This window comes from Protopterus annectens, chromosome 2.part0 (genome assembly GCF_019279795.1).
Source record: "Protopterus annectens isolate FY-2018-M chromosome 2.part0, PAN1.0, whole genome shotgun sequence".
In the NCBI taxonomy this organism is placed as follows: Eukaryota; Metazoa; Chordata; order Ceratodontiformes; family Protopteridae; genus Protopterus; species Protopterus annectens.
Window position 1 is genome coordinate 888,527,789 of NC_056728.1, and position 27,984 is coordinate 888,555,772.

Genomic DNA, 27,984 nt, shown 5'->3' on the forward strand with positions numbered 1-27,984 from the left:
GTTATTTTAGGATTGTTTGTTTTCCCAATTAACTTCTCATAAAATGGGCTAAACAGTGGTGTCATATTCTATTAAAAGCAAAAAAAGAAAGCAATGCTTTGAGCTGCCACTTAGTGACTAAACACTAAATTCTAGTAAACCTAAATTTAAGTAATGCCTGGCATTTCCCAACAAACAAAAATATAATGGGTCATACCGTAATTTAGTTGACCTACTATTATGGCATGCAACTACCTGCATCTATCAGTCAGTGCTCTGTGAACATCAAAATAGCTAACATAAATACAGAATATGGCTCCAGGTATCTATCTTCCCATAAAATGGAATAGACTACCTGTTTTGCTAAGACCCACATGTTTTAAAACATTGCAAAATCATTACAATGTACATTTCTTTAATCACAGAACTTCTCCCCTTATACATTCAGCTTCAAGGAAACATCATGTGATATAAGACAGACATTTATACCTCCTTATTCCAATATAAATAATCTGTCTGTTTCTAATGTCATTGCTCCTTCTTCGAACATCCTCTCACTTCCCAAAGCCTGACTTTTATAATTTTCCTTCTAGTAACTTCTTCATATTCTCATAGTCAGTATGCCCGACTTTACATCTACTATCATTATTTATAGGTTCATAGATTAGTACTAGGCTAACTGCCCTTGTGGGCCATTTTAAGCCTAGCCAGTTACCCCATGTAAGAATCAAACCCTGCACCTTGTATCTGCAAGGTAAGCACATTAACCATTATACCAACCTCCCAAATTATAAGGGGAGTATACTTTTTCTTCATTATATGGCTTAATTTTTTTTGCATCCATCTTGGTTCACAAGTAAGATGAAAATAGTTGTTCTGTGTAATTATCTAGGTATGGTACTCTATAAGTGCATGTATGGCCGCTTCGCTGCATATATCTAAATTCTATCATTTTATTGTGTGTAATTCTAACAAATTAAGTAATTTAAATCTAAATTGTACAAAATATTCTATCTTATTTGTTTCTTGCATGCCACTTCATGTTTTTGGAGCATTCCTCTCTATAGAGTCCCCACTGTATGGCAAAGTTAACCCAGTCAGCAAAGCAAACATACATACATATACAGAATATGACATTCTTCCACAATTGCAGAGCTCAATTCCTCATCCCCCTTGCTTAAGGAAATATCATTTATGATTCTTACTGACTGCAGTAGCTACATTAAAACAAACAAAAAGAAACTAAAACAAAGATAAAAGTAAACATGTAAACATAAGGGAACTTCACCTTTGATAAATGAAAAAACTAACATAAAAATGATGATGTCTTTACAATAACAGCATCTTTAGTATTGTAGTTTGCACAGAAAAAAACAGTTAATATTAATTTCTATTTAATAAGTTTGAACTCTTTATATATATGTTCTTTCATCATACAATTGTTCTACTTAACAATTTATTTAAATAAGCTTTGAAAAGTCCTAGTGACAAAAAGTAGCTGAGCAGAGCAGTATGTACAGATGTTACATTTGGAAAGTTTGGCTTCTTATATTAAAATGATAATGAGAGTTAAAAACTTTGCAAATATTACAATTGCTTACAATCATTAAGCTTCAAATTTCTCACATTTATCCTTTCCCTTTACCGTCATAACATTCCATCCAATATCATCTTGTAGAGTTCAAAGTTCAGTTGAGACTTCCTGTTTCTTCATGCAGTGATGGAAAAACACTACAAACCTCTCCACAGTGGATTATACCCTGCAACCTCTGCAGGGTGTTTAAACAAGTAAGAATTCTCATTTGAGCAGGAAAACAGATGCAAAATTGAGTTTAAAGTCAACAGAGAACTTGCGACTACTTCAGATGAGCTGCATTTTCTCTCTCTCTCTCTCTCTCTCTTTTTTAATAATGTTTCTGACAAGCACAATATATGAAATAACAAAAGCCTCACATTAAACAAAATCAGCACTTCTCTGCCAGAGAAAACACAAACACATAGCTCCCTCCAACCATCAGGACCACTTCCTAAAAGCCCACTAGGAAAATAAAGAAAGAAGAAAAAGAAGAGAAAAAAATATGAAAAATAAGTAAAGTAGAAACCAAAGAAAAAGCATAAACCAGTCATCCAGAATGCTATAAAATATGTACCCAGCCACCCAAATATAATAAATATGCAGGAAAAAAGATAAGACATACCACCAAGGCTGTCTTGAGACAAACATGTCACGTTGAAAGCCAAATTCTTTACTACAAACAGATAAAAATCCAAGTAGCATAAAACAAGGTTCAGGGTGGATACGCGCTTTCAGTAAAAAACCTTCTTCAGATCCTCATTTATACCAAATATAATAAATATAAGTAGAGCAAGCCGACAATATGTCCGCTATCTCTCTATTAATGCAAAGAGTAAGAAGAAGAAGAAAGAAGGGAAGGAGAGAAAAGAAAAAAGGAAATTACCTTTTTATGCCTTTCCTCAGAAGAAGTTGTAAACATAATTTCAAAATAATGACACAACTCATAAGCATTTGAAATAAAGATTGCTATTTTTTCCTTGGCAATCCAACCATTCTTAGTAGTCTTGTCTTTTTAATCTTGTTGCAGACCAACCCACTTCGTCTACTTTGTCCAATATTTTATTTTTTTCACAAAGTCTAGGGCTTCATCAAGAGTATTAAATACTTTCTGACCTTCAGGAATAAAAATCATGACTTTAGCAGGAAATAAAATTTCAGCTTTGATGTTTGATGTCTTTAGAGATTTTATTAAAGGAATATAGCCTTTTCTCTTGGAAATTACCAAGGAAGTCCAGTCATTATCAAAATGAAGGCTTTTTTTCCCATTTATTTTTATTGGTGAATATGACCAAGCTTTTTTTAATACCAAGTCTTTGTACTGAGTAGAAAGGGACTTAACAGTTATGGATCTTGATGCAGAAGTATTGTTTATTGAAGAAGCATTTGATAAAGATCTGTCAGCTCTCTCTGTTCCAAATGAAAGAGACAATGGCAAGTTTAATGTGTTAGGTAAACAGTTATTTAGAAATTGTGTCATGTTGTCAGCTTCCTCTTTCTCTGGTACTCCACAAATTCTAATGTTATCCCAACTGGTTCTACTTTCCAAGTCACCATTTTTTTCCAGATGTTATTCTGATGAAGTCTTTATTGTAGCACGCTATTAATCAAATCAGTATCCAAAACAGCAAAAAAAAATGATGGCACCACCAGGAAATGACGTTCAAGATTTAATCCACAAGTTCAAGACAATATTTCAAGTAAAATACAAGCCAAAAGTAAGCGCTTTCATCTCCTGCAATAGAGACTTCTTCAGACTAATGGCTTACACTTAAAACATTTTTAAATACTAAAATAGCAGTCAATTAAACTTAATTGACAATTAATCATTAAAAGCTGAATTAGCAGTTTTAAAACAACAGTCAGCCTAATGCTGACAAATACCTCTAACTAAAATCCCTAATGCTTCAGTCTCTTCCTTTTTAAATACATAATAAATTCTTCTCTGTTATTAAGTCCTGGGGGAAAACACACATTTAATCTAACCTGCTATAGAAAAGACCAAGTGGAACATTGTCAAAGGTCAAATAAATAGTAATTTGATGAAAGATGATGAAATCTTTCATGTTGAGGCTGACAATTTTTTGCAAGAGAATGTTAAGTATAGGTTACCCCCAAGAAATGGTAGATAATGTGATGGCAGAAGAAATTATGAAAAGGAACAATGTAATTGTAGATAAACCAAAGGATAAAATCTCTGTAGATTTTACCACAGCTTTAGCATTACATAATAGTACTGATTGTAATACTACTAAAAGTATAGTTAGAAGGAATTGGGGAATATTAAAAGGAAATATTGAAATTATAAAGAAATTAGGAGATGAACCAAAATTTGTACAAAAAAGAGCAAAAAATTTTGAAGACTTTTTTCAAAAGAAGTTAAATAAAAATAAGGCTGTGGAAGAAGGGAAAGGAATGGTAAAGTGCTTCAATTGTAATTATTGTCAATATTTATACATCGAAAGTCACGAAATTACACTTGGGAAAACTTTAGTAGAAGTCCCAGGTAGATTCACATGTAGATCTAAAAATGTTGTTTATGTATTAATATGTATAGAATGTAGCTCCTTTTATGCAGGCAAAACAAAAAGAGAATTGTATAGGAGAATCTATGAACACCATTATGCTATTGGTACGGGTGATGTAAAAAAATGCTATGGGTAAGCATTATGTGGAAAATAGATGTAAAATTAATTTTAAGTGTTTGGTAATAGATTCAGTGCATCCTAATGTTAAAAGTATTAATGTAGAAGAAGAATTAGGGTGGTTGGAATACTGCTGGCAGGTTAGATTAAATGCATGTTTTCCCCCAGGACTTAATAACAAAGAAGAATTGATTATGTATTTCAAAAGGAAGGGACTGAAGCATTATGGATTTCAGTTAGAGGTATTTGTCAGCATTAGGCTGACTGTTGTTTTAAAACTGCTAATTCAGCTTTTAATGATTGTCAATTAAGTTTAATTGACTGCTATTTTAGTATTTAAAAAGGTTTTGTTTAAGTGTAAGCCATTAGTCTGAAGAAGTCTCCATTGCAGGAGACAAAAGCGCTTACTTTCGGCTTGTATTTTACTTGAAATATTGTCTTGAACTTGTGGATTAAATCTTGAATGTCATTTCCTGGTGCTGCCATCGTTTTCTTTTTTTTTTTTGCTGTTTTTGAAGTCTTTATAGTGTTTAAAGAGAAGAGCTTAATGTACAATAAATTTTACATCTCATAAGTAAAGAAAATATTGTATTAGTTATAGGTCACTAAATCCAAGGCATGGTAACAATTTATTTTTTTATTATATATGGAGGTGTACAAGTTGTGGCCAGTTTTTGTGAGGAGAAGATCAAGTATGTGTTGGGCCCTTTGTAGGATGGTTAACTATTTGTACAAGGTAGATTTTGGAGTCTGCATGTCCTCTCTGTGGTCTCGTGGGTTTCCTCTGGGTGCTCCGGTTTCCTCCCACATCCCAAAGACATGCTGTAGGTGGATTGGACACTCTAAATTGGCCCTAGGTGTGTGTGCATGTGTGTGTGCCTTCTGTGGAAGGTTGGGTGCCAGGCTGGCAACTCGACACTGTAAATCTCCACTGCCAATCATGAGCAGACAGGTGATCTGCTGTGGTGACCCCTAACCGGGAAAAAGCTGAAAGAAGAAGAAGAAGATTGAATATATCATGTCAAGGAAGTGCTGGACATGCATACTGACAGTGTAAGTTAGCCAGTTTATTGATGGATAGTTGAAGTCCCACAATAGAAAGATGAATGGTTTAACAGGAATTTCAGCTCATCTGTTAAGATAGCTATCATGCTCAAAAAGTGGATGCAGAGGTTGTTCGATAGTTAGCTATAAAGTAGTAATTTATATTACTTATGGTGATCTGGACAGCTAGAAGTTCAAAATTGATTTTCCAAGGAATCTGTTGTGAGGTAAAGATATCCTAGGCAACTAGTGATTCCCTTCCACGACTGCCAGTAGGTCTGAAGACATGATATCCACTAAACTCATAAGTAGAGGGATATCCTTCATTACTTTGAAACCATGTCTCTATAACTACACATATATGAATGCATTCAAGTTGCAGGAGACCCTTAATGTTAGGCATTTTTTTCTGAAGAAGCCTACTATGTATAGGTGAAAGCGCTTAACTCAAGTTCTAAGATTGTATATTGCTGTTTTACTTTGTGTTATTCAACAAATGTAATTGTGGTCGCAACGTACTGTGTTTCCTCATAAGTTGCCAGAGAAGATAGCACAGTTACGGTACTACAATATTTGTCAGGATGGAAGGTTCTCAGTCCTTGTCGTGTCCTGGATCCTTGCTCTGAAAAGAGAGCTATCACCCACTTTTTATCCATCTGTTGAGGGTGGTGTCCATATGCCTGACAGCAGAGTCATCCATTACTAAAACACTGCCGTAGGCTGATGCAGTCCCAATGGGCTTTTAGGATTTAGAGAATGCACCCTTCCCTTGTGACTCTTAGAGGTATGTGTACTGACTGTGGTTGTGCAGGATGAAGATGGCTATGTTGCTATTTAATGGCTGAGGTTTCTTAGTCCTCAGTGTAAGATGGTTTAGTGGAGATGCTCTATGCTGTATGTGTGTGTGTGTGTGTGTGTGTGTGTGTGTGTGTGTGTGTGTGTGTGTGTGTGTGTGTGTGTGTGTGTGTGTGTGTGTGTGTGTCTGTATGTGTGAGCTGTGCTTACTGAATGAGTTGTGAGGTAAGATGGTGGCCTCTAAACTCAGCAAATACTTACACCTCTCACATATTAAATCACAACAAGATAGCAGTAACATGTTTTCAGTCAGCATGAGCAGTTGATACACTTCCTGAAAATACCTGATGCTGTCAGGCTGGCAATAGTTGAATGAAAGTCCTTAAAGACCAGTGCAAATGAAACAGTATAAGAAAACAGGAAAGCTTAATAACTTATTCTTGCTATAACACAGAGGGAGGTAATGGAATAGACTAAATAAAGATCTTAATAAGGACTATTGTTAAAGGATACAAGAATGTAAAATGTGCCTACTGTAGTAAACATGGGTAAAAAAAGAAATGCACAAGTAACAGGAATCTGTAGCAGCAAAAAGTTAATTAGTAACAAAAAAAGAAGTTTAAATCAGACAGCTTTGCCCAGTAGGCTAATTTGGTCTCTGCCTAATAGTAGTAATAAGCAACAGACAGCCTAACTACAGTTAGTCCAAATAAATAGTTCTGACATGCAGTAACTGTAAAGCTAGTTGTTTCAATGCAGTTTTCAGCAGAACAGGCAGCCATATAATAAAAGTATATCAGATAGGTAATTTAGTACAGGACTTTATAGTAGTTGCTTTAAATGATACAACAGTAAACTAATCAGTAACAAGCACAAATAGAATACTAATGAGCAAAAAGTGTGATCAGCAACTGAGATAAGCTAATTCGGTTACTACCTACCTACCTAGTATCGGTAATTGCAACAGCGCAGTACTATCTTAAATATTGCTAATAGTCAACTATGCAATATGAGTAAAGTGCAGCAGTGCAATGTAACATTAAGAAGGTATAACAGATCAATATCATTTAAGCAATAACACTACTGTCAAAAAATAGTTCAGATTTCAGCAATGCCTGTAGAACATGTGCAGTCAGTAAGTTAACAGACAGTTATTAACCAGGATGTAATTAAGCACAGGAATGTGGCTCACTTAAGACAGACAGACAAAAGGCAGTGAAATTTACATTACCTATAGGGAGAATGGAACAATTGCATTACATGCTGCAGACTTGACTGTCCTGTTCATAACTACATTGGATTAAAGCTAGTTTACAGTGTGCCAAACTGATCAAACCTCCTGGTATTTAAAGTCTATAAAGCTCTACCCTCACAGAAGCTAGCCATACAAAATGCAGAAAATGCCTTTACAGAAGCTAGCCAATCACAAGCAGGCACTCCAGTCCCTCACTAGAATTCAAGCTCAGATAGTTGTCATATGGAGGTCTCTGCTCTAACCAAAAGCAGAGACACTAAAGAATTGCTTCTAGGAAGTTGATGAAGTCCTTCTTCACTGAATCAATAGGAACCCAGATGGAAAGGAGTCTGTAGTTTTCTCTTTCAACTCTGTAGTCTTCTTACCTTCAGATCAGCCTAGTACTGAAGAGCACTGAAGACCATGTGTGATATAAACAGGTTTATGGAGCACTGAGTGGCTTTAAATTGGGCAACTTACCTTCTTCTTTCCTTTTTTACCATTTTCTGGTTGGTTACATCTCGGATATTTGACTTCAGTCAAATGAAAGGAATGAGACCACAGTAATATATTGCATCTTTTTCCACAAAATCATACACCTGTATACTTATTTAACTGAAATCAAGAGATTGTAGAGATAATGTGCTTTCAAATAAGACTGCTACTCCACCACCAAAAGTAAACAATTTCTGTCTGAGTACACTTCTGAGGTTTGTATGTGATCATCTGAAAGCAATTTTGAACATAATAAAGTTTTTCTCTCTTTCTGTCTGTCTGTCTCTCTCTCACACACACACACACACACACACACACACACACACACACACACACACACACACACACACACACACACACACACACACACACACACACACACACACACACACACACACACACACACACACACACACACACACACACACACACACACACTATATCAATCATATCCAGGGTCATTTAGATGTGATTATGTATCAGCTTTTAAACACAGTGTATCATCCCAGAAAATCACCAGTTTTTGAATGGGTGTACCAGTGATGTTTAAATCTGATCAAAATTATCAAATAAAAGAAATTCTACCACAATCCAAATTCATGATCATTCATCTCTGATGAAGTAAAAGCACTGGTCTGTGGACTACTGCCCCAAAAGGGAAACACTTTTTGACAACATATACTTCCAGTATTTTGCTGTGATCAAACTATATGACAACAGTAATGTATATGATTTGTTTCAAGTAGCCTATCCCCTTGTGATTAACTGTGATGGACAGTAAAACAGTCTGGACAGCTGGTTATTTGTTAGTATGAACTGTTTACTACTTTAATCATTTCACAGCATAGTTACATTACCATATCTGGCAATGCCATGTGCTATAGTTTTTTCACAATGTGCGAACAATGACATTTACAAACTCCCCTTTTCCGAAGAATCAAGGAGATATACGTATACTAACCATGGAAAAAAAAAAATTTTCACATATTATTAAACTGTTTGTGATACTAAGATGGTAATTGCATTAATGGTAAAATTTCTGTTTGTAGTGATGGAAATCCAGACAAGGAGCACCACTGCAGTATCAGAGTTACTCCTGGATTGAAAGACTTAACAGCTGGCAGACCGCTTTCCCTTAAGAAATAGCAGAGGACTAGAATACATGTCCTCCTAAGGCAAACATGACATACATTAAACAGCTTAAATGGAAGTCTAGGGCTGTGAAATATATTATTACTTCATGGTGGCGACATTCATTCATTCACATATTCATTTTCCATTTATCTGCTTAATCCAGTTCAGGAACACAGGAAACTCACTGCCCATCCCAGCACTCATGTACACACACACACACACACACACACACACACACACACACACACACACACACACACACACACACACACACACACACAGACACGCACAGACACACATAGACACACACAGACACACACACACATTCGCATTCATTCATGCATGAATGCATGGTATACACACATTTGGAAAATTTAGAGGTACAGCAATTCACCTGCAGTACTCTGGCACTTGAGAAGAAACGCAATGCACTTGGCAAAGTCCCTGTGGATACAGAAAGAAGACCCCTCCAGCTAAGAATCATACTTGTGAAACAAATCAGCCCCCATTCAGTATCTGTTTTTGATTTCCCTAAGAACATTTTTGACCAATTTGTTTCCAGTCCATGAACCATTTCTGTTTAGCATCTTTTGATCATTCAATAGACTTTCCAAGTGTGTTTGTCAAGCTTTTTGGAAAAAAAGCTCCAGAGGTCTAGCTAATTGCAGGATAGCTAAATCCATTGCTCTTATGCTCATTTTTCTGGTTCACTAGTCAGTGAAATTTCAAGAAATGTGTTTGGCATGCTCCCCTTCATCTGAATGCATGCTCTGTGTTGCCCTACAGCTTAATGAATTAAAGCTACAATTTTCCTTTGGCAATATTTTCAACCCTTTCCTCCCTAGTCAAGTCTGACGGCTCTCGCTGCACTACTGTCTTGTCACAGTGGAACTGCATAACCTATCCAATTCAGCTTTTGGAACATGACACATTCACATTCACGTTTAGCTATCAAGTTTGAGATCTAGTTGCTTTCAAGCAATGTACTTCCATAATCCCACACAGTGTTCATTATGGTTGGTTTAGATTTTGACTTCTATTTAATAATAATTATATTTTTTGGCCAACACTAGAATTAAACTTTGTAGGAACCTACTATATATGTAGGCAGTTTATATCCAATATCCCACATGAAAAGAATCGCTTCCATGGATATTGCCATTTCTTCCTCCAGCATTTCCATCAAAGTACTCTCTCACTTTTAAAAACCTGCCAGCTTGTTACATTCCCAAAAACATGTTTCTAGTTTCCTTTTCCTTCTCTATTACATCTCCAACATTTTTATTTACCTAAAAGAAAATGGGGTATAAAAGTACACGTGCAAACACTTCCATGCAAAAATGTTAAACCTTCTGGAACCTTAAAACTTTATTCATGTTGTTCCTGTATAATGTGTTTTTCCAGCTTCTTTTCCCAGTCTTTTCTAATCTTCTCTGATTCTTATAGATATTAAGAAATAATGTTATAATAAACCAAATATTCCTTACAATTTGCATTTTCTGCTCTAGACAATTAAAAAAAGGTCTTTTGCTTAGCTCTCTCCTATGCATTTGTCTTTGTCTGCACTCTATTATCAGTCTAGACTCCTGCATAACTTGATCCTACTCTATTAGCTTTCCCCTAAAGTTATTTGCTGCTAATACTTTGGTTACTTTGCTAATTTTATTCATTAAATTCTAACCACATTGCCTATTTTTTCATATATATACTTTACATTGAAGTTAATGACTGGTTTGTTCTCACTGTGAAGGGAAGCTTTTCATAACCTTGGAAAACACTGTGTAATTGTATTTATTTATTTGACATTTGTTTACTGGGAAAGCCCAACTGGGTTGAAAGTATCCATTTTCAGAGGAGGCCTGGGGAGAAAAGTTCCACAATTACTATCTTTCAAAAATGAAGTACAGTCATTTTAAATCACAAAGTATCAAGTTACACTACAAGTCATAAGAATGAAGAAACAAACTGAGAATAAAACATTGAACATATGTTTTGTTGTAAACTGCATTGAAAAACAACATGAGTTGGAGAAAATATGCGGGGAAAGCACAGCAGTCATATTATTTGTTTCAGCCAGGATTGACTAACAGGCAGGTCCAAGGTTTTGTAAAGTATTTCTTTATTGTGCATTTAAAGGTGGGTAGATTAGAAATAGTTCTGGTGGTTAGAGTTAAGGTCTTTCATTTTTTGCTACTGAGTATGAGTATAGGATTTGTCCAGAGTATTTATTTAGTTTATTTATGGTAAGAAGTTATGTGTCTTCTGAACTAAGGGTTCTTTTAGGGAAATACATGTCAATTAAATGTGTAAGAGCTGGGTAGGCTAATGGTTTATGTATGACTTTATGTATTGTTATAAGCTGAATGTAGGAGAGGTAAAGGGGAGATCCAGACAGCTAAATGTATGCAGAGCTTTACAGTGATGGGTAAAACATGGATGAACTGGTTGCAAACGTAGCAATTTTGTTGTAGCAGCTTTTAAGTTTGTTTTTTATGAAGTATTGTAAATTGATTAGAATTGGTACTCCATAGAGTAGGAGGGCAGAAGGTAAGTTTTGACTTAATAATTATTATGGCTGTGCTCAGAAAATGTTTGTTTCTGTAAAGCATGCCTAGTTTTTGATGGGCGTTCTTGATAATGCTTTGAATATGGAGGTCAAATTTAAGATTATCATCTCTTAAGACTTCTAATAGTTTGGTATGGTGGACTAATTCAATTTCAGAATCATTTGCTGAGAATATTTTGAAAGATGCTCTGTTAGGAGTGTGAGTTTTTGGGGTAAGGAGGAGGAGTTTTTTGGGGGGTTAAGTAGGAGTCATGCTCTTATAAGACAGGTTTCAATGGAAATGACAGCTTGTTGAGTGATTTCTTGGAGGTGAGTTAAAGTGTTTGAAGAGCAGATGATGGTAGAGTCATCTGCATAATATATCAATGTGCCTTCACAAGAAGATGAATGTAGGTTACTGATAAAAATATAGAACAGTAGGGGGCTGAGGATGGATCCTTGTGGGACTCCTGTAGAAGTGGGAAGGTATGCAGAGATGGATGCTTGCTATTTTACAGCTTGTTATCTGCTGGCACAGAGACCAGATGGAGAGAGACCAGATGGCTTAGTGGTTAAGATCTTCGCTTCCCATGCACAAGGTACAAGGTTCGATCCCAACATCTGACTAATGCCTGTTTGGAGTCTGCATGTTCTCCCTGTGTCTCCGTGCGGTTTCTCCCATGTACAAAAAACATGCTGACTGTTTCCATCTCAAACTCACCAATGAATGGAGCTGTGGGCAGCAGCACAGACTCTACATGGTGCCCTATAGGGGCAAGAGTTGTATAGACCAATCACTTTGGGCATCTACTGTGGTGCGCAGTATCCTCAAGATAGGACAACATGGATCACAGACTGTGAGCTGTGGCAGGGCTAGCCACTCGATGGCATTAAATATTGCTCTAGGTGATTCCGTCATGTTGACAAATTGGAAGTTAGCAGTGATAAGTCGGTTGAGGACCCGACCTACTCTGACCCATGCCAAGGACCTGTGCTAATGGTGGGAGGGTTATATGTGCTCCCATTGGCCAGTGTGTGCCCGCCATAACTGGCTGGTGTCTAGTTGCCCAGCCTGGGTTACCTGGGATAGCTCTGTTGAGAGAAAGCTGGACATAAAAGCAACCAACCTGCTAAATATGAACTGAGAAATGCTATGCTTAATGTAGGTTCACTGACAGGACTTACCTTGGAAGTGGATGACATGATGATACGGAGGAGGCTGGACATCCTATGTATCCAAGAGATGAGATGGAAGGGTAGTGCAAAGCCACTTGGCTTGGGATCCAGAGTCTACTACTCAGGTGGAGGGCAGGCTAGAAATGGTGTAGGAATTGTGGTGAGAGAGAGGCTTCAGAAAGCAGTTAGGGATATCATCAGAATTAGGCTCATGGCAGTCAGACTCCGGTGTAATGACTGGGCAGTATTCATAATTTCAGCCTATGCCCCATAGTAGGGTTGTGATAGTGAGGAAAAGAGTGCATGCAGACAGCAGTTCCAGGACCTACTAGATAAAGCAGGACAACATGAATTGGTGTTGGTATTGGGTGACTTGAATGCACATATTGAGACAGACAGAACAGGATATGAGGACTGCCTGGGTCCACATGGGTGGGGCAACAGGAATAAAGAAGGAGAAGCCATTCTAGACTTCTGTCTGGCAAATGGCTGGATATTAGCCAACACATGGCTCAGAAAGAGAGACAGTCACAAGATCACATACAAGAGTAGTCAACATGCAACTCAGGTAGACTTCCTCCTAGTAAGGAAAAGGCACTGGGGCAGAATCCATGATTGCAAAGTCATCCCCAGTGAAAGAGTTGGCCCACAGCATAAACCACTAGTTGCCACAATCAGCTGCAAACAGTTGTCAGAGAAGGGTCTAAGGTCAACAGAGACCAGGCTGAAGACCTGGAAGTTGACTGGAGAGAAAGTACAACAGTTCAAGGAATTACTCAGGGCTCTAGCACCCCAAGAAGAGGAGGAAATAGGTGGAGTTGAAGAAGAATGGCAGCACCTAAAACAGCATGTGTTAGGACTACAGAAAAGATATTTGGCCAACCCAGGTATGGAAATAAGGTATATAAAGAAATCTAGTTGTGGAATGCAGAAGTCCAGGAAGTCATCAAAAGGAAGAAGCAGTGTAGGAAGAAGTGGGAGATAGAAAAGACTAACCAGGCTAGGAAGGACTACTGGTTGGTTAACAAAGAAGCTGAGAAAGAAGTTGCAATAGCAAAGAACAGGGCATTGGAGGCACTGTACCGATTTCTGGAAAGTGACTCAGTAAGGGGAACAAAGAAACTATATCAGGTTGCAAGGCAAAGACAGAAAGATAAAGAAGACAGTAAGATAGTCAGACACCCTTCATAAGGGATGCCAGCAACAACCTGCTCACTAGCCCAGAGGACATCAAAGGCAGATGTAAGGAGTACTTCCAGCAGCTTCTGAATGAAGAAAGCCCCACAGAAGCTGTACTGCCCCAGAAACAGCCAACAATTAGAGAAGAAAAGGAGCCCACCTTAGAAGAAGTAAGAGCAGCACTAAGGAAGATGAAGTCAGGGAAAGCAGCAGGCTCAGATGAGGTGACAGCAGATATGATAAAGATGCTGGGTGAGATAGGGGAGAAATGGCTCCTGAGGGTACTCATAGCAGTGTGGAGAGAAAGGCGTGTTCCAGATGACTGGAGAATACACATACTCATGCCAGTGTACAAGAACAAAGGGGACATCCACAACTGTGGGTAGTACAGAGGCATCAAACTCCTATCACATCGCATGAAAGTTCTGGAGAGGGTGATTGATAAATGGATACGCAGAGTAGTAGAATGTAAGATGAGAGATGAGCAGTTTGGATTCATATCAGGAAGCAGCACAATTGACCTGATGTTTGCATTGAGACAGATACTTGAGAAGAAGCTAGAGATGAGGAGAGAGTCCAACTGGGCATTCCTAGACTTGGAGAAAGCATATGACAAGGTCCCAAGAAAGCTGATGTGGGCAGTACTACGGTGGTTTGAAGTCCCAGAAACATTGGTAGAATTAGTACAGGCTATGTACAAGGACCCAATGACTCAAGTATGAACAGTGTTCAGCCTCACAGAGGGGTTCCCAGTGGGTGTGGTTGTACATCAGGGTTCTGCTCTGAACCCACTGCTGTTCATACTGGTGATGGACTACATTAGCAAACAGGGTGGAGGGGATGGATCAACAAAGCTGCTGTATGCAGATGATGTGGCAGTGCAGGCAGACTCTGAGCTAGAACTTCAGCAAAGAATAGGAGAATGGAATGCAAATCTGAAGGCACATGGGATGAAAAATGCACAGATAAGATAGTGGTAATGGCAGCAAATTGGGGAAATCAGAAGAAGCTGAGAATAGAGATAGAAGGGAGGATAGTGGAACAGGCAAACAGCTTCAAGTATCTGGGAGGGGTAGTTGAGGAGAAGGTAGTCTAAATGAAGAGGTCAAAGCTAGAATCAGAGGGGCTACAGCCAACTGGCATAGAGTATCAGGTGTAGTCTATGACAGAAGAATGCCACAGAAGCTGAAAAGTAAGGTGTACAAGACAGTGGAGCGACCAGTACTACTGTATGGTACAGAAACCTGGGCAGTAAAGGCAGAACAGTTGAAGAAGCTAGAGGTGATGGAAATGAAGTGCCTGAGAAAGGTGATAGGATGCACACTGTGGGACAGATGAAGAAATGAGGACATACGAGCAGAAGTCAGAGTAGCTCCAAGTGCAGAAAAGATCAAAGAAAACAGATTACAGTGGTTTGGACACATGCAGAAAAGCAGAAGAAAATCTGGTGAGGAAGATTTGGGACAGACAGGAAGAAAGTAAGAGGAAGCAAGGACGTCCAGCAAATATGTGGATGGATTGTGTGAAAGAAGATTTGTGACAGTTAGGCATGAGTGTTGAAGAAGGCTGGAGTGTGGCACTGAATCGATAGAGTTGGCGACAGTTAACACTATACCCTGAGCCCATGTAGAAAAATGGGAAAAAGGGGGCTGATGATGATGCCTGCTGGCAAGGTAGCTAGAGAACCACTGAATAGATGAAGATAAAAGACCCAAGGTGGATAGTTGATTGAGGAGTTTATTGTAACAGACCATGTCAAAAGCTTTTGATAGATCTAGAAATATTGCAGATAGAAGTTTATTAGAGTTGCAAGCCTTATTGACAGTGTCTATAAATAATAGTAATGCCATGCAGGTGCAGTGGTCTGGCCAAAATCCACGTTGGGTATTGGTGATTTGCTTACTTTGTAAGGGATAGTGGAGGAATTGTTGATGTATACATCTTTCAAGGATTTTAGAAAGTGGAGACAAGATGGCTATGAGACAGAAATTGGTAATGTCAGTGGAATTATCCCCTTTTTGTAAGGGGATAACATGGACCACTGTCCACAATTAGGGACACAGGATTCTGTTACTGATCTACTAATAAGAATGTTTGCATGCTATTGCATCTGCAGCTAGATTTAGTTGTTCCAGGGGGATGTTGTCAGCTGAGCAGGAACAAGGTTTTAGTTTATGTAAATGCTAATTTATATATCACATTTTTATACTGATGATATTTATATATCTTTACTATTACATTGCCTGATTTGATATTAGCTCCCTCAGAAGAACAGTTGTTTAAGATCTTACCATAACAGTAGGTGTCCTACTTCTCACCGTTTCATTAGTCTTTACTCTTGGGATATCCTGCTAAGGAAAGCTGAACATCTGGCTAGCATACCAAAGCTGTTACATCTTCTGGGCAATATGTATCAGATGTATGCCCTGCTTGTAAGATGTAAAGTATATATGTGATGTATGGCTGCCTAATCCTCAGAACGGCAGTGCCAAGAAGAACTAGAGCAACTCCAGAGGCAAGCAATAACACTTACATCCAGGAAGGAAGATGTGGAGGAAGGAGAACAAGAAGAAGAAAAGGATGTAAGAAAGACCCCTCGGCAAGAAGAAAGGCAACAGAATACAAAAGGGAGTAGGAGGGAGGGACAGATTACCGCACCATTGAGAAGTAGGACATCTACTGTTATGGTAAGATCTTACACAACTGTAGCGTGTCGCTCCTTATCACTGTTGCAGTATTCTTCACTGAGAGAGTAGAAAAGCTACTTTAAAGTATGGCAGGAGGAAACCACAGAACAGCCCTCCAAAATCCCATGAAGGATGGCCCAGGCAAGACCTACCCTGGCCCTAGAAATGACAACCAACTTGTAATGCACAAATCATTAACCACTTTGGCATAAAAGAAGGAATGGTATGAAGAGACACCCTGTCTCTGTGAAAAAAAAAGGTGGAGCCACCATCAGTGCTTGAAGTTTGGAGACCCTTGTGGCAGAAGTAAGAGTCACCAACTATACAGTCTTCCAAGTACAATCTCATAAAGAAGAAGAAACTGCAGGTTCAAAAGTGGACTGGGTAAATTTCTTATGAAAAAATGAAGGTCCCAAGAAGGAGGAATAGCCTTTCTTGGAGGCTGACTATGAAGGATACCTTTTCAAAACTGTTTGGCTTTAAACGGCAAAAGGTGGATTCAGAGGCAGGCAAGTGGTAATGAATGACAAATGAACTTTAACAGATGAATATGCCAAATCGGAATTGAGCAACTCACACAATAAATAAGTATAGTAGAACCCCCCCCCCCCCACACACACACAGAAAAAGGGTCCAAGTCATGCTTGAGACATGAAATCTCTTCCATTTAGTCACATGATTTTCTAGTAGTGGGTTTTCTGGCCTCCTGCAAAACGTAACTCACATCCTCAGAAAATTTGTGCCTAAAAGGAATCAAAATCCTATTACCCAAAGTATAAATTGAAGGGTGGGCAAGTGAGGAAGTATGGATGAGTGACAAACCCCTTGTCTTGTGTGAGAAGATCGATCCTCTCAGGTAACTAGTGATGATTGCCCCTGGACAGATGAAATAGAAGGGGGAGCCAGTGCAGGCTGGGCCAAAATGGAGTCACCAGCAAGATGGTAATAGAAGAAGAGAGGGATAGTGATACATAAACATCTCCTTCCAAAAAACGGGACATGCTGTCCACTTTTCAAGCCAGAGGATTTGGCACTCCTGAACATAACTGGGGTATGTTCAGAGGGGAAGAAAAAATCTACGTGATGAGTACCCCACTGATGTAAAATGTTCAGAAACACCTCCATGTGATTCATCCACTTCTGAGGATTTGTCCTGGGCTTGCTTAAACAGTCTGCCACCAGATTGTCTGCAGAAGGAATACAGACTGCCTGAAAAAACATGTAATGGTGGACTACAAAATCCTAAGCCTGAAGTGCTAGTCTGCAAAGAAAAGATTTTGTGTTCCCTTGCTTGTTAATATACCACATGACTGTGGTAGTGTCCACAAAAACCTTTACAGGACCTGAAACAAAAAAGGAGTGAAAAGCCTAGAGAGCTATAAGAAGAGCTGTCATCTCCTTGACACTGATGTGGTCTGCCAGTTGTTATTAGGATCAAAGGCCGTGGACTTTGAGGTTGTTGGAGGAGGCACCCCAACCATGATTGGAAACATCCATTTCGCTTGGGATCCAGAGTCTACTACTCAGGTGGAGGGCAGGCTAGAAATGGTGTAGGAATTGTGGTGAGAGAGAGGCTTCAGAAAGCAGTTAGGGATATCATCAGAATTAAGCTCATGGCAGTCAAACGTTGTGAATCCACCAGAGTTCAAGCTTGAGACAAGGCAAAAGAGGAACCAGATACTGCAGAGGTTTGCAGTGCTGGTGTCAAAGAGTCTTAGGATACCACTGAAATTTTTTCATGTAGAGTTTGGCAAAGGGAACCATTGGAAAGGTGGATGCCATGTACTCCAGAGCTCAGATAAATTCATTTGCAGGAAGGACTAGAAGAGGAAAGAGAGACGGGAAATAAGCAGTCAAAGAGAGGAACTTTGGAGGTGGGAGACAAGCCAATACTGGAACTGCCTGAATCCTGCAACACAGGAACACTTGGTCTGTAGACAGAAACACAGACCTTTTCGGAATGAGGGTGTACCCCCATACTGCACAGAAGAAGCATTGTGAATCACTGATCCTAAAGCAGGAGCTGCTAAGAGGGGGCTTGACTCAAAATGTCAAACAAAAAGGGAATATTTGAAGTCTGTAGAAGGTATCACAGGGGCCAGGCATTTGGTAAAGACCTTCACAGCTATGGAAAGAAAAAAGGCAAAGCAGAAAACTGATAACAAAAGAAAGAAAGAGAAAAATGTAAACATTTCCTGAACAGGGTGAACAGAAATGCGTAGGTAAGCATCCTTCAAATCCAGGTATACCAGAAAGGCTTAAGGAAGCAACAGAGGGAAAAATGCTGAAGAGACAACATCCTGAAAGAGAGAATGTTGAGAAAAGTGTTGAGAAAAGATAGGTCTAGAATGAACCTCCATGACCCTTCCTCCCTGGGAAACAAACATTCTGGAATAAAAGCCTGCTCCCTGCTGAGAAAAGAGGAGAAGTTAGATGGTTCCCAGTAACACCAGATGATGAAGAACCAAAGGAAAATGTGGCAGCTGAAAATGAGGAGGCTGTGGAAGGCCTAAAATGGAGGAAGGTACTTCCAGACCATACAATAACCATTTTAGATAATGGAAAGTACCCAAGCATACATGATTATCTGTGACCAAACAGGAAAAGAAAGTCTACCTGAGGGACACAGGATTCTGACCAAGTGGTAGGTGTGAATGTCAACTAGAAGAAAATTTGTCAGGGAAAGAAGGCTTTTGCCTTTTAAAACCCTGAGAAAGCTTGTCTGGAAAAATTCACATAGAACCCCTCTTGCCCCTAGAAGGCTGCCTACAAACAAAGGGACAGCTTAGGAAAATTATTTCTCTGAAACTTAAGAAAAGGAGAAAACAAGATTTGTTTAAAGTCTTGCATAACTTTACCTTATTTTAAACATTTCAGTTGAAGCAGTGTTAAAGAGATTCTGGTCATCAAAAGGGTAATCCAATAATTTGGCCTTATTGCCTTCAGGCAAAGCATGCAATTGCAACCAGGAATACTTCCTAATAACAAATCCACATGCAGCTGCTCTAGAGAAGGCATCAGCAGCTCATAACTGCTTTTAATAGAAAGATGGGCCACCTAAGAAGAAGAGCTCAAAAGGGAAATGGTAGAAGTCTTACCCTCTGCATCAGGCAAATTGACCAGCATGCCCTGAAGTTAAGAAACATGAGTCCGGGCATACCTAGTCATATGGGTCGGGTAATTAATAGCCCTAAAAGCTAAGGTAGCAGCAGTATATACATTTTTACCATACTTGTCCATGGCATGGAATGGCTGTTGTTTGCAGAAGGTAAAAGCTTAGAAGAAGGCAGCAATGTGGATGGTTTATCAGTGCCTGTAGAAATAGCAGCAGGATCGGAGGCAGATCTTTTATATAAAAACTTTTGCACTTCAGGAACTTTATAGAAACTGTCCAGGTTCTTAGGGGCAACAGGATAAGTCAGGGGCCTGAGAAGCTGCAGTGAAAGTATCCAGGAGGGCGCACACCACTGGAGGGAGTGCAGAAGGCTAAGGAGAATCTATTTGCAAGGGTTTACAATATCTTTTTTTGAAAATCAAAAACCTGGGAACAGTCACACTTAAAGTGTTCCATCACACAAAACAACATCCCTGAATGACAATTCCTCCATAGCAGACTCAGCAGAAAGAGAATCCCATTTCTCAGATTCCACAGCAAAGGGAGAGTGGCTCTGAGATGCAAAAGCCATTGAATCCTCACCAGAGTCTAAGTCTTCATTAGAGGAAGTAGAGTCCCCATGGCATTTAGAAAGAGTGAAATTACATACTCATATGTTCACCTTCCTACCCTAACCCACACACACAACTTACAAACAATCTCACATACACTCAAACTCCCACCCAAAACCCTTACAAAATACTGACTTACCTTAGATTCCACGTAAATCCATACACTACCCTGAACAACATCCAAACCAAACAGCGCACGTCACATAACGTAAAGCCATAACCACAAATTTGAAATATTAAAATTTGCGATTATGCACTTTTGACATTTGAAAAATTCGCCTTTATGGTCGCAAAATACTGAAATTCGAGAATTTAGTATTTTGTGATTTTGAAGGGGAACCATACATATATATATATATATATATATATATATATATATATATATATATATACACACACACACACATATATACATATAATACATATAAATATATATATATATATATATATATATATATATATATATATACATACACACACACACACACACACACACACACACACACACACAGACATATATATATATATATATATATATATATATATATATATATATATATTTTTATAGATCATCTTTGTGAGTTATGTCATCTTTTGCTGAATAAATTATGTTACACATTTTGCAGCTGTCAGCATATCTCATTATCCAGAGTTCATTTAACACTTTTATATCTAAGATGAAGATTTCAGAAAAATAAGTAGCCCCTGTACAAAGCTCTGTGGGTCACTACTAATGGTCAACCAATAGAAGAGATACGCAACTCCACCCTTGAATTGTTGAATCCTGTTGTTTAACTAATGTTTTACCTGTTGACTTACAACTGATTCAGTATTTAATACTCTTAATTTATCTCTTACTCTCTTAAGTAGGATAGTGTTGAATGTCTTATCAAGGTCAAAAATTAATATAAACTGGATGCAGTTTATCACTTTACCAGATGCTGCTGTTACAACTTTAAAGTGCAGTAATATTCAGAAGACAAGATCACCACTTAAACGCATATTGTTTTATAGCTAACAGGAGCAGGCTTTATATGTCATTTAGGAAAAGTACAATTATGGCTTAAGTCACTAAAACCCTGATCAGGCTAATGGGACTGAATTTGTTTAGGTCTGATGTGAAACTCAACTCACCCTGCCTTTGAAATAGTACCACTTATTGCTTGTCTTAGATCAGGGATGTCTACATATACTAGCATTGTTTTCAAAGCAACTGATGTGGTTTAACAAGGTTTTCCTTCATTCTAAACAGGAAACCATGAAGTACGTATTGTTCCGTAGAACATGGGTTGGAATTTTATTCGTGGATGCTTTGGACTCCTCTTGTCTCTAAAGAATTCTGACATGTCTTTGTTTATTGTGATGTCTGCATAACTTTTTCCTACAGTACATTCAATATGCCCTGAAAGTGGGTGAATATGTAATTGTTTATAGGTAAAGTGCTACATTCACAATGCTTCCCTTTTAGTTTTGTGATGTAATAAAATAATTTCTTTCTAACTCTGAAATCATAAACTATGTAAATAGATCTGGAATATCTGATAACAAGTTAAGTCCTTAGTTATCAGTTTTACCCATGCTATCTCACATCCCCATTTCTCCTGCTTTTCTCAAGACGTAATTTTTATGAAGGAAATAAAAAGCTACAACCCAGAATAGATAAAGTGGTGCAGAGGAAGGGTTGCCATCAGTGAGACTAGGGACTCAGTCTGAACAGCAGACCAGATACTGGTGGATCAGCTATGAAGGAAAAATATCTGGTCCTAGAACTGTTCTCCACTCTAGGAAGTGAAGGTTCTGATTGCTTATCAACACCCTGAAATAGGCCTGTTATCTCTGAGGCAAGGCATTGCAATTCCACACTGGCAAGATGTATCCTTAAACAGCCATGCATGTGGAAACAAAACCAAGGTCTGACAGTGACATTAGTCACTACAAGAACCCCACACCAATGCACCGCAGTCACAGTATGATAGTGTGGAACTCAAGTTCTGGCTCTGGGTCTATATTATGACATTGAAAGCTCAGGTCAGTGAACACCTATTCACCGAACAATATACAGCGAAATATCATTTCCGTGAATGGCCAAAACAGCAAATTTTTTCCTACGGAAAAAAATCACTTGGCCAAGCTGAAATGACACAGCATTACAAACCTAACAAAGTAGAGGGATTTTCTCCCCAGACCCCACAATGTGGGGGGTTGCACCCCCAACCCCCCTAACTAAATATACCAACTCTGAGATCGCACTCAGTGGGGAAAAGGCCAAATACATGATGATGGCCAAGAGATTTTTTCCCACTAGGAAAAAATTTGCTGTAGTGGCCATTCCCGGAACTGACATTTTGCTGTTTATTGGTCAATGAACAGGTGCTCGCTGACCTGAGCTTTCTATACCATAATATAGACCCCTGGTTCTTAGTCTTTACTGGGGGAAGAATGTGCATAACAAGCTTCCCAGTTTCTAGAATGTCTAGTGTAACTGGGGATGGAAACCAAAAAGATGTAATGTTATAATCCAGTTCTGCCGTACAACCAGCCAGTCTCTTAGGTAGAACTGTCTCTCATGCACATATCCCAGTTCTACCCACCTCCTATCTACTTAACATGTCTTCTTTATCACAAGTCAGAATTGCTGGCTATATATTTACATTAATTAACATTCTGCAATTCATGCTGCAGTTTTAAAGAGAACATCATGCTTTTAATGATATAACAATTCCATCTTCTGTAATACAGACACTAGGTTCATACAAATACCTCATTAAGTCTCCCTTTTCTCTCAGATTCTCTTTCTTTCACTGGTTTAGATGACGATTTAAGGATTTCCAGTGTATTTAATCCCCCTCTTAATGGTACTTTATTATTTTTTAAAAAACTATGTGAACTTGATATTGGGTGTTTGTTGAACAAACCTGTGAGTAAAAGGGAAAGAGCTAACATCTCTGTTGTTGAAAGAAACGTATTGGATTTGTTAAAAACCCAAAAAGTATAAGTACTAAAGCCTGATAAAGGGGGTGGTTTGATCTTTATGAATGAAGATGATTATGTGAACAAAATGTTGCATATCTTGGGCCTGAAACATATTTAAAAGTTTCATTAAATGAGTTTAATGGTACTTGTCAATGAGTAAGGTCTTTAATTAATGACTTATTCATAGACACAAGTATTGATTTGAACACGTTTAATTATTTAAATATGGTTGCCCCAGTAACACCAGTGATTTTTGGTCTACCAAAGATCCACAAGGATTTAGTGGACCCTCCTTTCCACCCTATTGTGGACAGTAGAAATTGTACTATCTATGGTTGTGCTAAACATGTGGGTTTAAAATTGAAAAAGCATTTAGGAGGTGAACCCCATATTTGTTGAGATTCATGGGATTTTCTAGGGTTCCTTGACACTTCAAGTTTTGATGGTAATTTTAATTTTCTTACCATCGATGTCAAAGATTTATACACAGCCTTCCCACATAATCTTGGCATTAGTTGGGTTAGAGAATTTTTACATAAAAAGGGTGCTCCCAGTGAAGAGATAGATTTAATCGAATATTTACTTGACATTGTACAATCTAATAACTTCCTTATATTTAATGGGGAATATTATTTACAAAAAATTGGCATAGCGATGGGCTCCCCATGTGTTGGCAGCTTTACTAATTGTGTAATGGCTTACTGGGAGTAAGAATTTTTGTTTAGTAGTAATTTGTATAAAGAAATGGATTTTTTGGTATACCAGATTCTTGGATGATATTTTTATTACCTTTAATGGGGACATAAAGGAAGCCTCTGCCTTTGTGGAATTTATTTTTGACTCTACATCATTCCTTAAATTCACTTTTGAGTTTAACACTGATACCATTTCCTACTTAGATGTCCAGCTAATGAAAGATAACCCAAATAGAAAATACTTGGCAACAATTTTCCTAAGCCCACTTACTCGAACACCTTTTTGTATTTCAATAGTTCTCACCCTTTTCATCAAAAAAAGGCTGTTATTAAGTGGCAGCTAGTAAGAGCTGCCAGAATGATCTCTTTAGATAGTGAATTTTTATCGGAATGTGATAATTTAAAGAAAATGTTCCTAAAGAGATCCTATCCCTCTTATTTACTTGAGGATATTATTTCTGAAGTAGTGATGAAAATAGATTTTGGCTGGTTTAAGCCAATTTTGAAAGGAACAGTTGCATTACTCATTGTATCAAATAATAGTGGAGAAGTGGTAAATCAAACTATGAATATAGTATTGAACCTCCACCTTCTATGACTAACGATACCGACTATTCTTTAAAATTCATCACACCACATTCACTTGATGCTGGCCATTTTTGGGATATTTTGGTGAAAAATTGGGTGATCCTCTTGGAAGACCCCCTTATTAGACAGAAAATTACTGATAAACCAGGGGTAGTTTTTAAACGAGGGTGTAATTTGAAGAAAATCCTTGAAAAAAAAATTTGTGTTAATACTTTTATCATTGGCATGTTTAAGTGTGGTAGATACAACTCTTGTAAATTCATGGAGGTCACAAATAGATTTTGTATTAACAATTATACATACAGAATTAGAGGTAAATTTAATTGTGACAATTCTGGAGTCATCTATCTTGTCAGGTGCCAACTTTGTACTGGGTTTTATGTTGGCAAAACAGAGAGACACTTTAAGCAAAGGGTATATGAGCACCAATATAATATTGATAAGCAGAATGTCACAAATGCCTTGGCGAAACATGTTATGAAAAATGCCAGGCACCATTTTCATTCTTTTAGGTACAGGAGGAATAAAAATTTAAAGGATCTACTATGCAAGGAACCTTTCGTGCCAAATGTATCCTATGCTTTACCATACTCCATAGGAACGAGTAATTGTGGATTATGTAAAGCTTGTCCCTACATAAATAAAGATACTGTTTTTATACATCCCATTACCCAAAAAGTGTTTCACTTCAAAGGAAGAGCAACCTGCCGCACAACCAACATAGTATATTTAGCAGAGTGCTGTCAATGCCAAGGTTTTTATGTGGGTAAGACGAATAGCATGTTTAAAGTAAGGATTCTTCAGCATCTTTCCAGTATTAGGAATAAAGATGAAAGAAATGCGTTATGTAGACATGTGACTTTGTATCCTACACATACATTTAAATTTAGGGTCATTGTAAATGTTAAACCCAGCACTAGGGGGGGTGATATTGTGCTTCAAACAGAAACTGTAGAAACAAAATGGATTGCTAGCTTAATGGCAAACAGGAAGCCAGGTTTAAATGAGTACATACCAATTAAGCCTATTTTGAAAAATAGGCGTGTCTTTCACTGAATGTGCTTGCTATTTCTGAATGTGATTGGCTTTTATATGTATATAAGTGAACCATCTCATTCATTTTATTTATCTGAAGAAGGGTCATCCCGAAAGCGCTTATCTTGTGATTTTAAGAATAAAGAAGATTTTTTAAGCTGTCAGCAGTGTCCAACTTTGCTTCATTTTTCTTCATTATCTGATTATTGATAATGTCAGGAAAGACATTAGGAGTGGACCTTGGCTCCTTTCATTAGAAGAAAGGGACCTCTTTTGGCAACTTAAATTAAATGCATATGTTTACCCAGGCTTACATGATCAGTGCTCCCTGAAATGCATTCTTAGACTTAAATCTTTGGAAAGATGAAGGTTGAGGTTTAAATATATACCTAAATATAGGTAGTTTTTTAATGTTTTATATTTGATTTATATGGACAAGTTATTGTATTTTTATTTTTTTTTTGAAAGAAATGTCTTTATGGAATCCATTTTGGAAGTATGTATCTTTAAATGTTTTATGGTCTGTACGATGTCATATTTACTTGATCTACTTGAAGGTTGCATTGTAATTTAGAATTTGTCTGAAGTTCATACATTGGTTGTGGACGAAAGTGCTAACTTTGATTATTCTGTTTTCGTATATAAAGTATTTTAGAAATACCCTTGTCTTTGTTTTGTTTTTCCCTAAAAAAGTACATAGTACATTGTTGATTGTGGTACAGTGTATATGTTTGCATGTTTATGTCTGTTTTACTGATATGGAAAAGGCGATTGTTTCATTGAATGAGAAGGCAGCTATAACTCAACAATATATGGATGGTTTAAAAATGTCAACATATGATCCACAAGTAATTTAAATGTTTACAACAAGACAATTACGATATTGTCAAAATGCTGTAAAAACATATCTCTTTATTAAAACAAATTAAAGATGTCCATACATCATTTCAGGGACTGTACAAGGTACAGGCAATACAGGGGGGTCATTCCTAACAGTTTTCTTTTCTTTTTCATAATGATGCCCTCAGAATGTTTTTGCTGCATGGTTATGACATTCTTTTCAGACCAAGTCCCCTAGGAACAGCTAAACAAGAAATGCACTAGCAATAAACTGTGGACATGTCAACATCCTAGACTTACTTAAAGCTTGAATTTCATAATTTCTGTTCAGATTAGTGATACGTAAATATTTGTTCCAAAAGTTGCTATCTTTGACAAACACAGACTATGAGGATTCTTACTGGTATATTAGAAAATGATTTCTTCTAAGAAACAAGTGGAAAGTAAGTTCTTGAAGCACATGATTAGCGACACAACAAGGCTGTGCAAAGAAGAAAAGGTCTGCAGTTTATCAGCACTAATAAAGAATGCAGTAGAAAACATGCATGATTTTACTCTAAAACCTTTTATTGTATAAACAGTTTCCAAGGTAGAAAGCCATCAGTTAAAAAATTTAAAACAGAACAGTGAAAAGTAATCTTACATTGATTTAGAGGATTGTCCATTTAATGGCACTTTAAATTCAGTATACAGGTAACTCTCACCTTTAGCTTATTCTCCTTCCTGTTGACAATGACACCTGTAATCTGCTGGTCCATGAAGATTAGAATGGTAACTAGCAGAGCAGGGAGGGCTGCAGCCAAATACACCCACCATGGATTTCCCCCAAAGGGTGGGACAAACCAACCTCGATGTGGGCTTGTTGGCTAAACAAATATGGGAAAAAAGACATTTCAATAACAGAAGAATAGTAGCAGGATTACTAATTAAACAAAAGAAAAAATATGCAGAACATATATATATATATATATATATATATATATATATATATATATATATATATATGTATACAAGTTATGCTGCTTCGCCTTCTAGACAAGCAGGTTTGTGGTTAATGGCATTCATGCGTACCACTTTCCCTGTGGTTCTTGCTGATAAGTTCAAGAAAACAAACAGAAAGTCTGAAAAAAAGCTCTTGGGCTCACCATGAGCAAAGTATCTGATGCTCAGTTCTCCAAGTATGACAAGAAGAGTTACACTAATCTAATATACTGTTACTGTGTTCAGAGGCTATGCAGGTACATATAAACTGTAGTCTTGGAGTCCTCTATTCAGAGTTGATTGGTTCTACTAGGGATTGTTGTGTTAAATGATGAAGTTACATTGGAATGAACACAACTTGAACCCTTTTCAGAATGAAAAATACAATAAAAGTCATTTTAAGAGGTCAAGCTGCTATACCATGTCATGTGGGAGTCTTTGTTAGCTTGTCTCTGTTACGTATGTAAAGCAAATCCACATCTGCTAAGCCATGGAAAAAGAAAACTGTGAATCAGTATTAGCACTGTTTCGCTTTCTGAGAAAAGCCGCAGCTGACCATTTGGTAACCTTGTCTACTTTACACTCGAGGAAAAAAAGGGAAACCATTGAAAGCTTTAGTTGGAATGTTTTCACCTACAACATAATGTCTGCATCACTTTC

The 27,984-nt window shown here is 37.7% G+C and overlaps 1 protein-coding gene across 2 annotated transcripts in view; it reads right to left on the reverse strand.

Annotated features, from left to right (window-relative positions):
• The window catches only part of SLC4A4 (solute carrier family 4 member 4), a 1,959,050-nt gene that overhangs the window by 200,651 nt on the left and 1,730,415 nt on the right, over window positions 1-27,984 (reverse strand). For both annotated transcript variants that reach the window (XM_044061142.1, XM_044061141.1), the window contains one exon: window positions 27,048-27,209. In XM_044061142.1, the coding sequence (XP_043917077.1) occupies window positions 27,048-27,209 (162 nt within the window). The remainder of the gene's footprint in view (window positions 1-27,047; window positions 27,210-27,984) is intronic.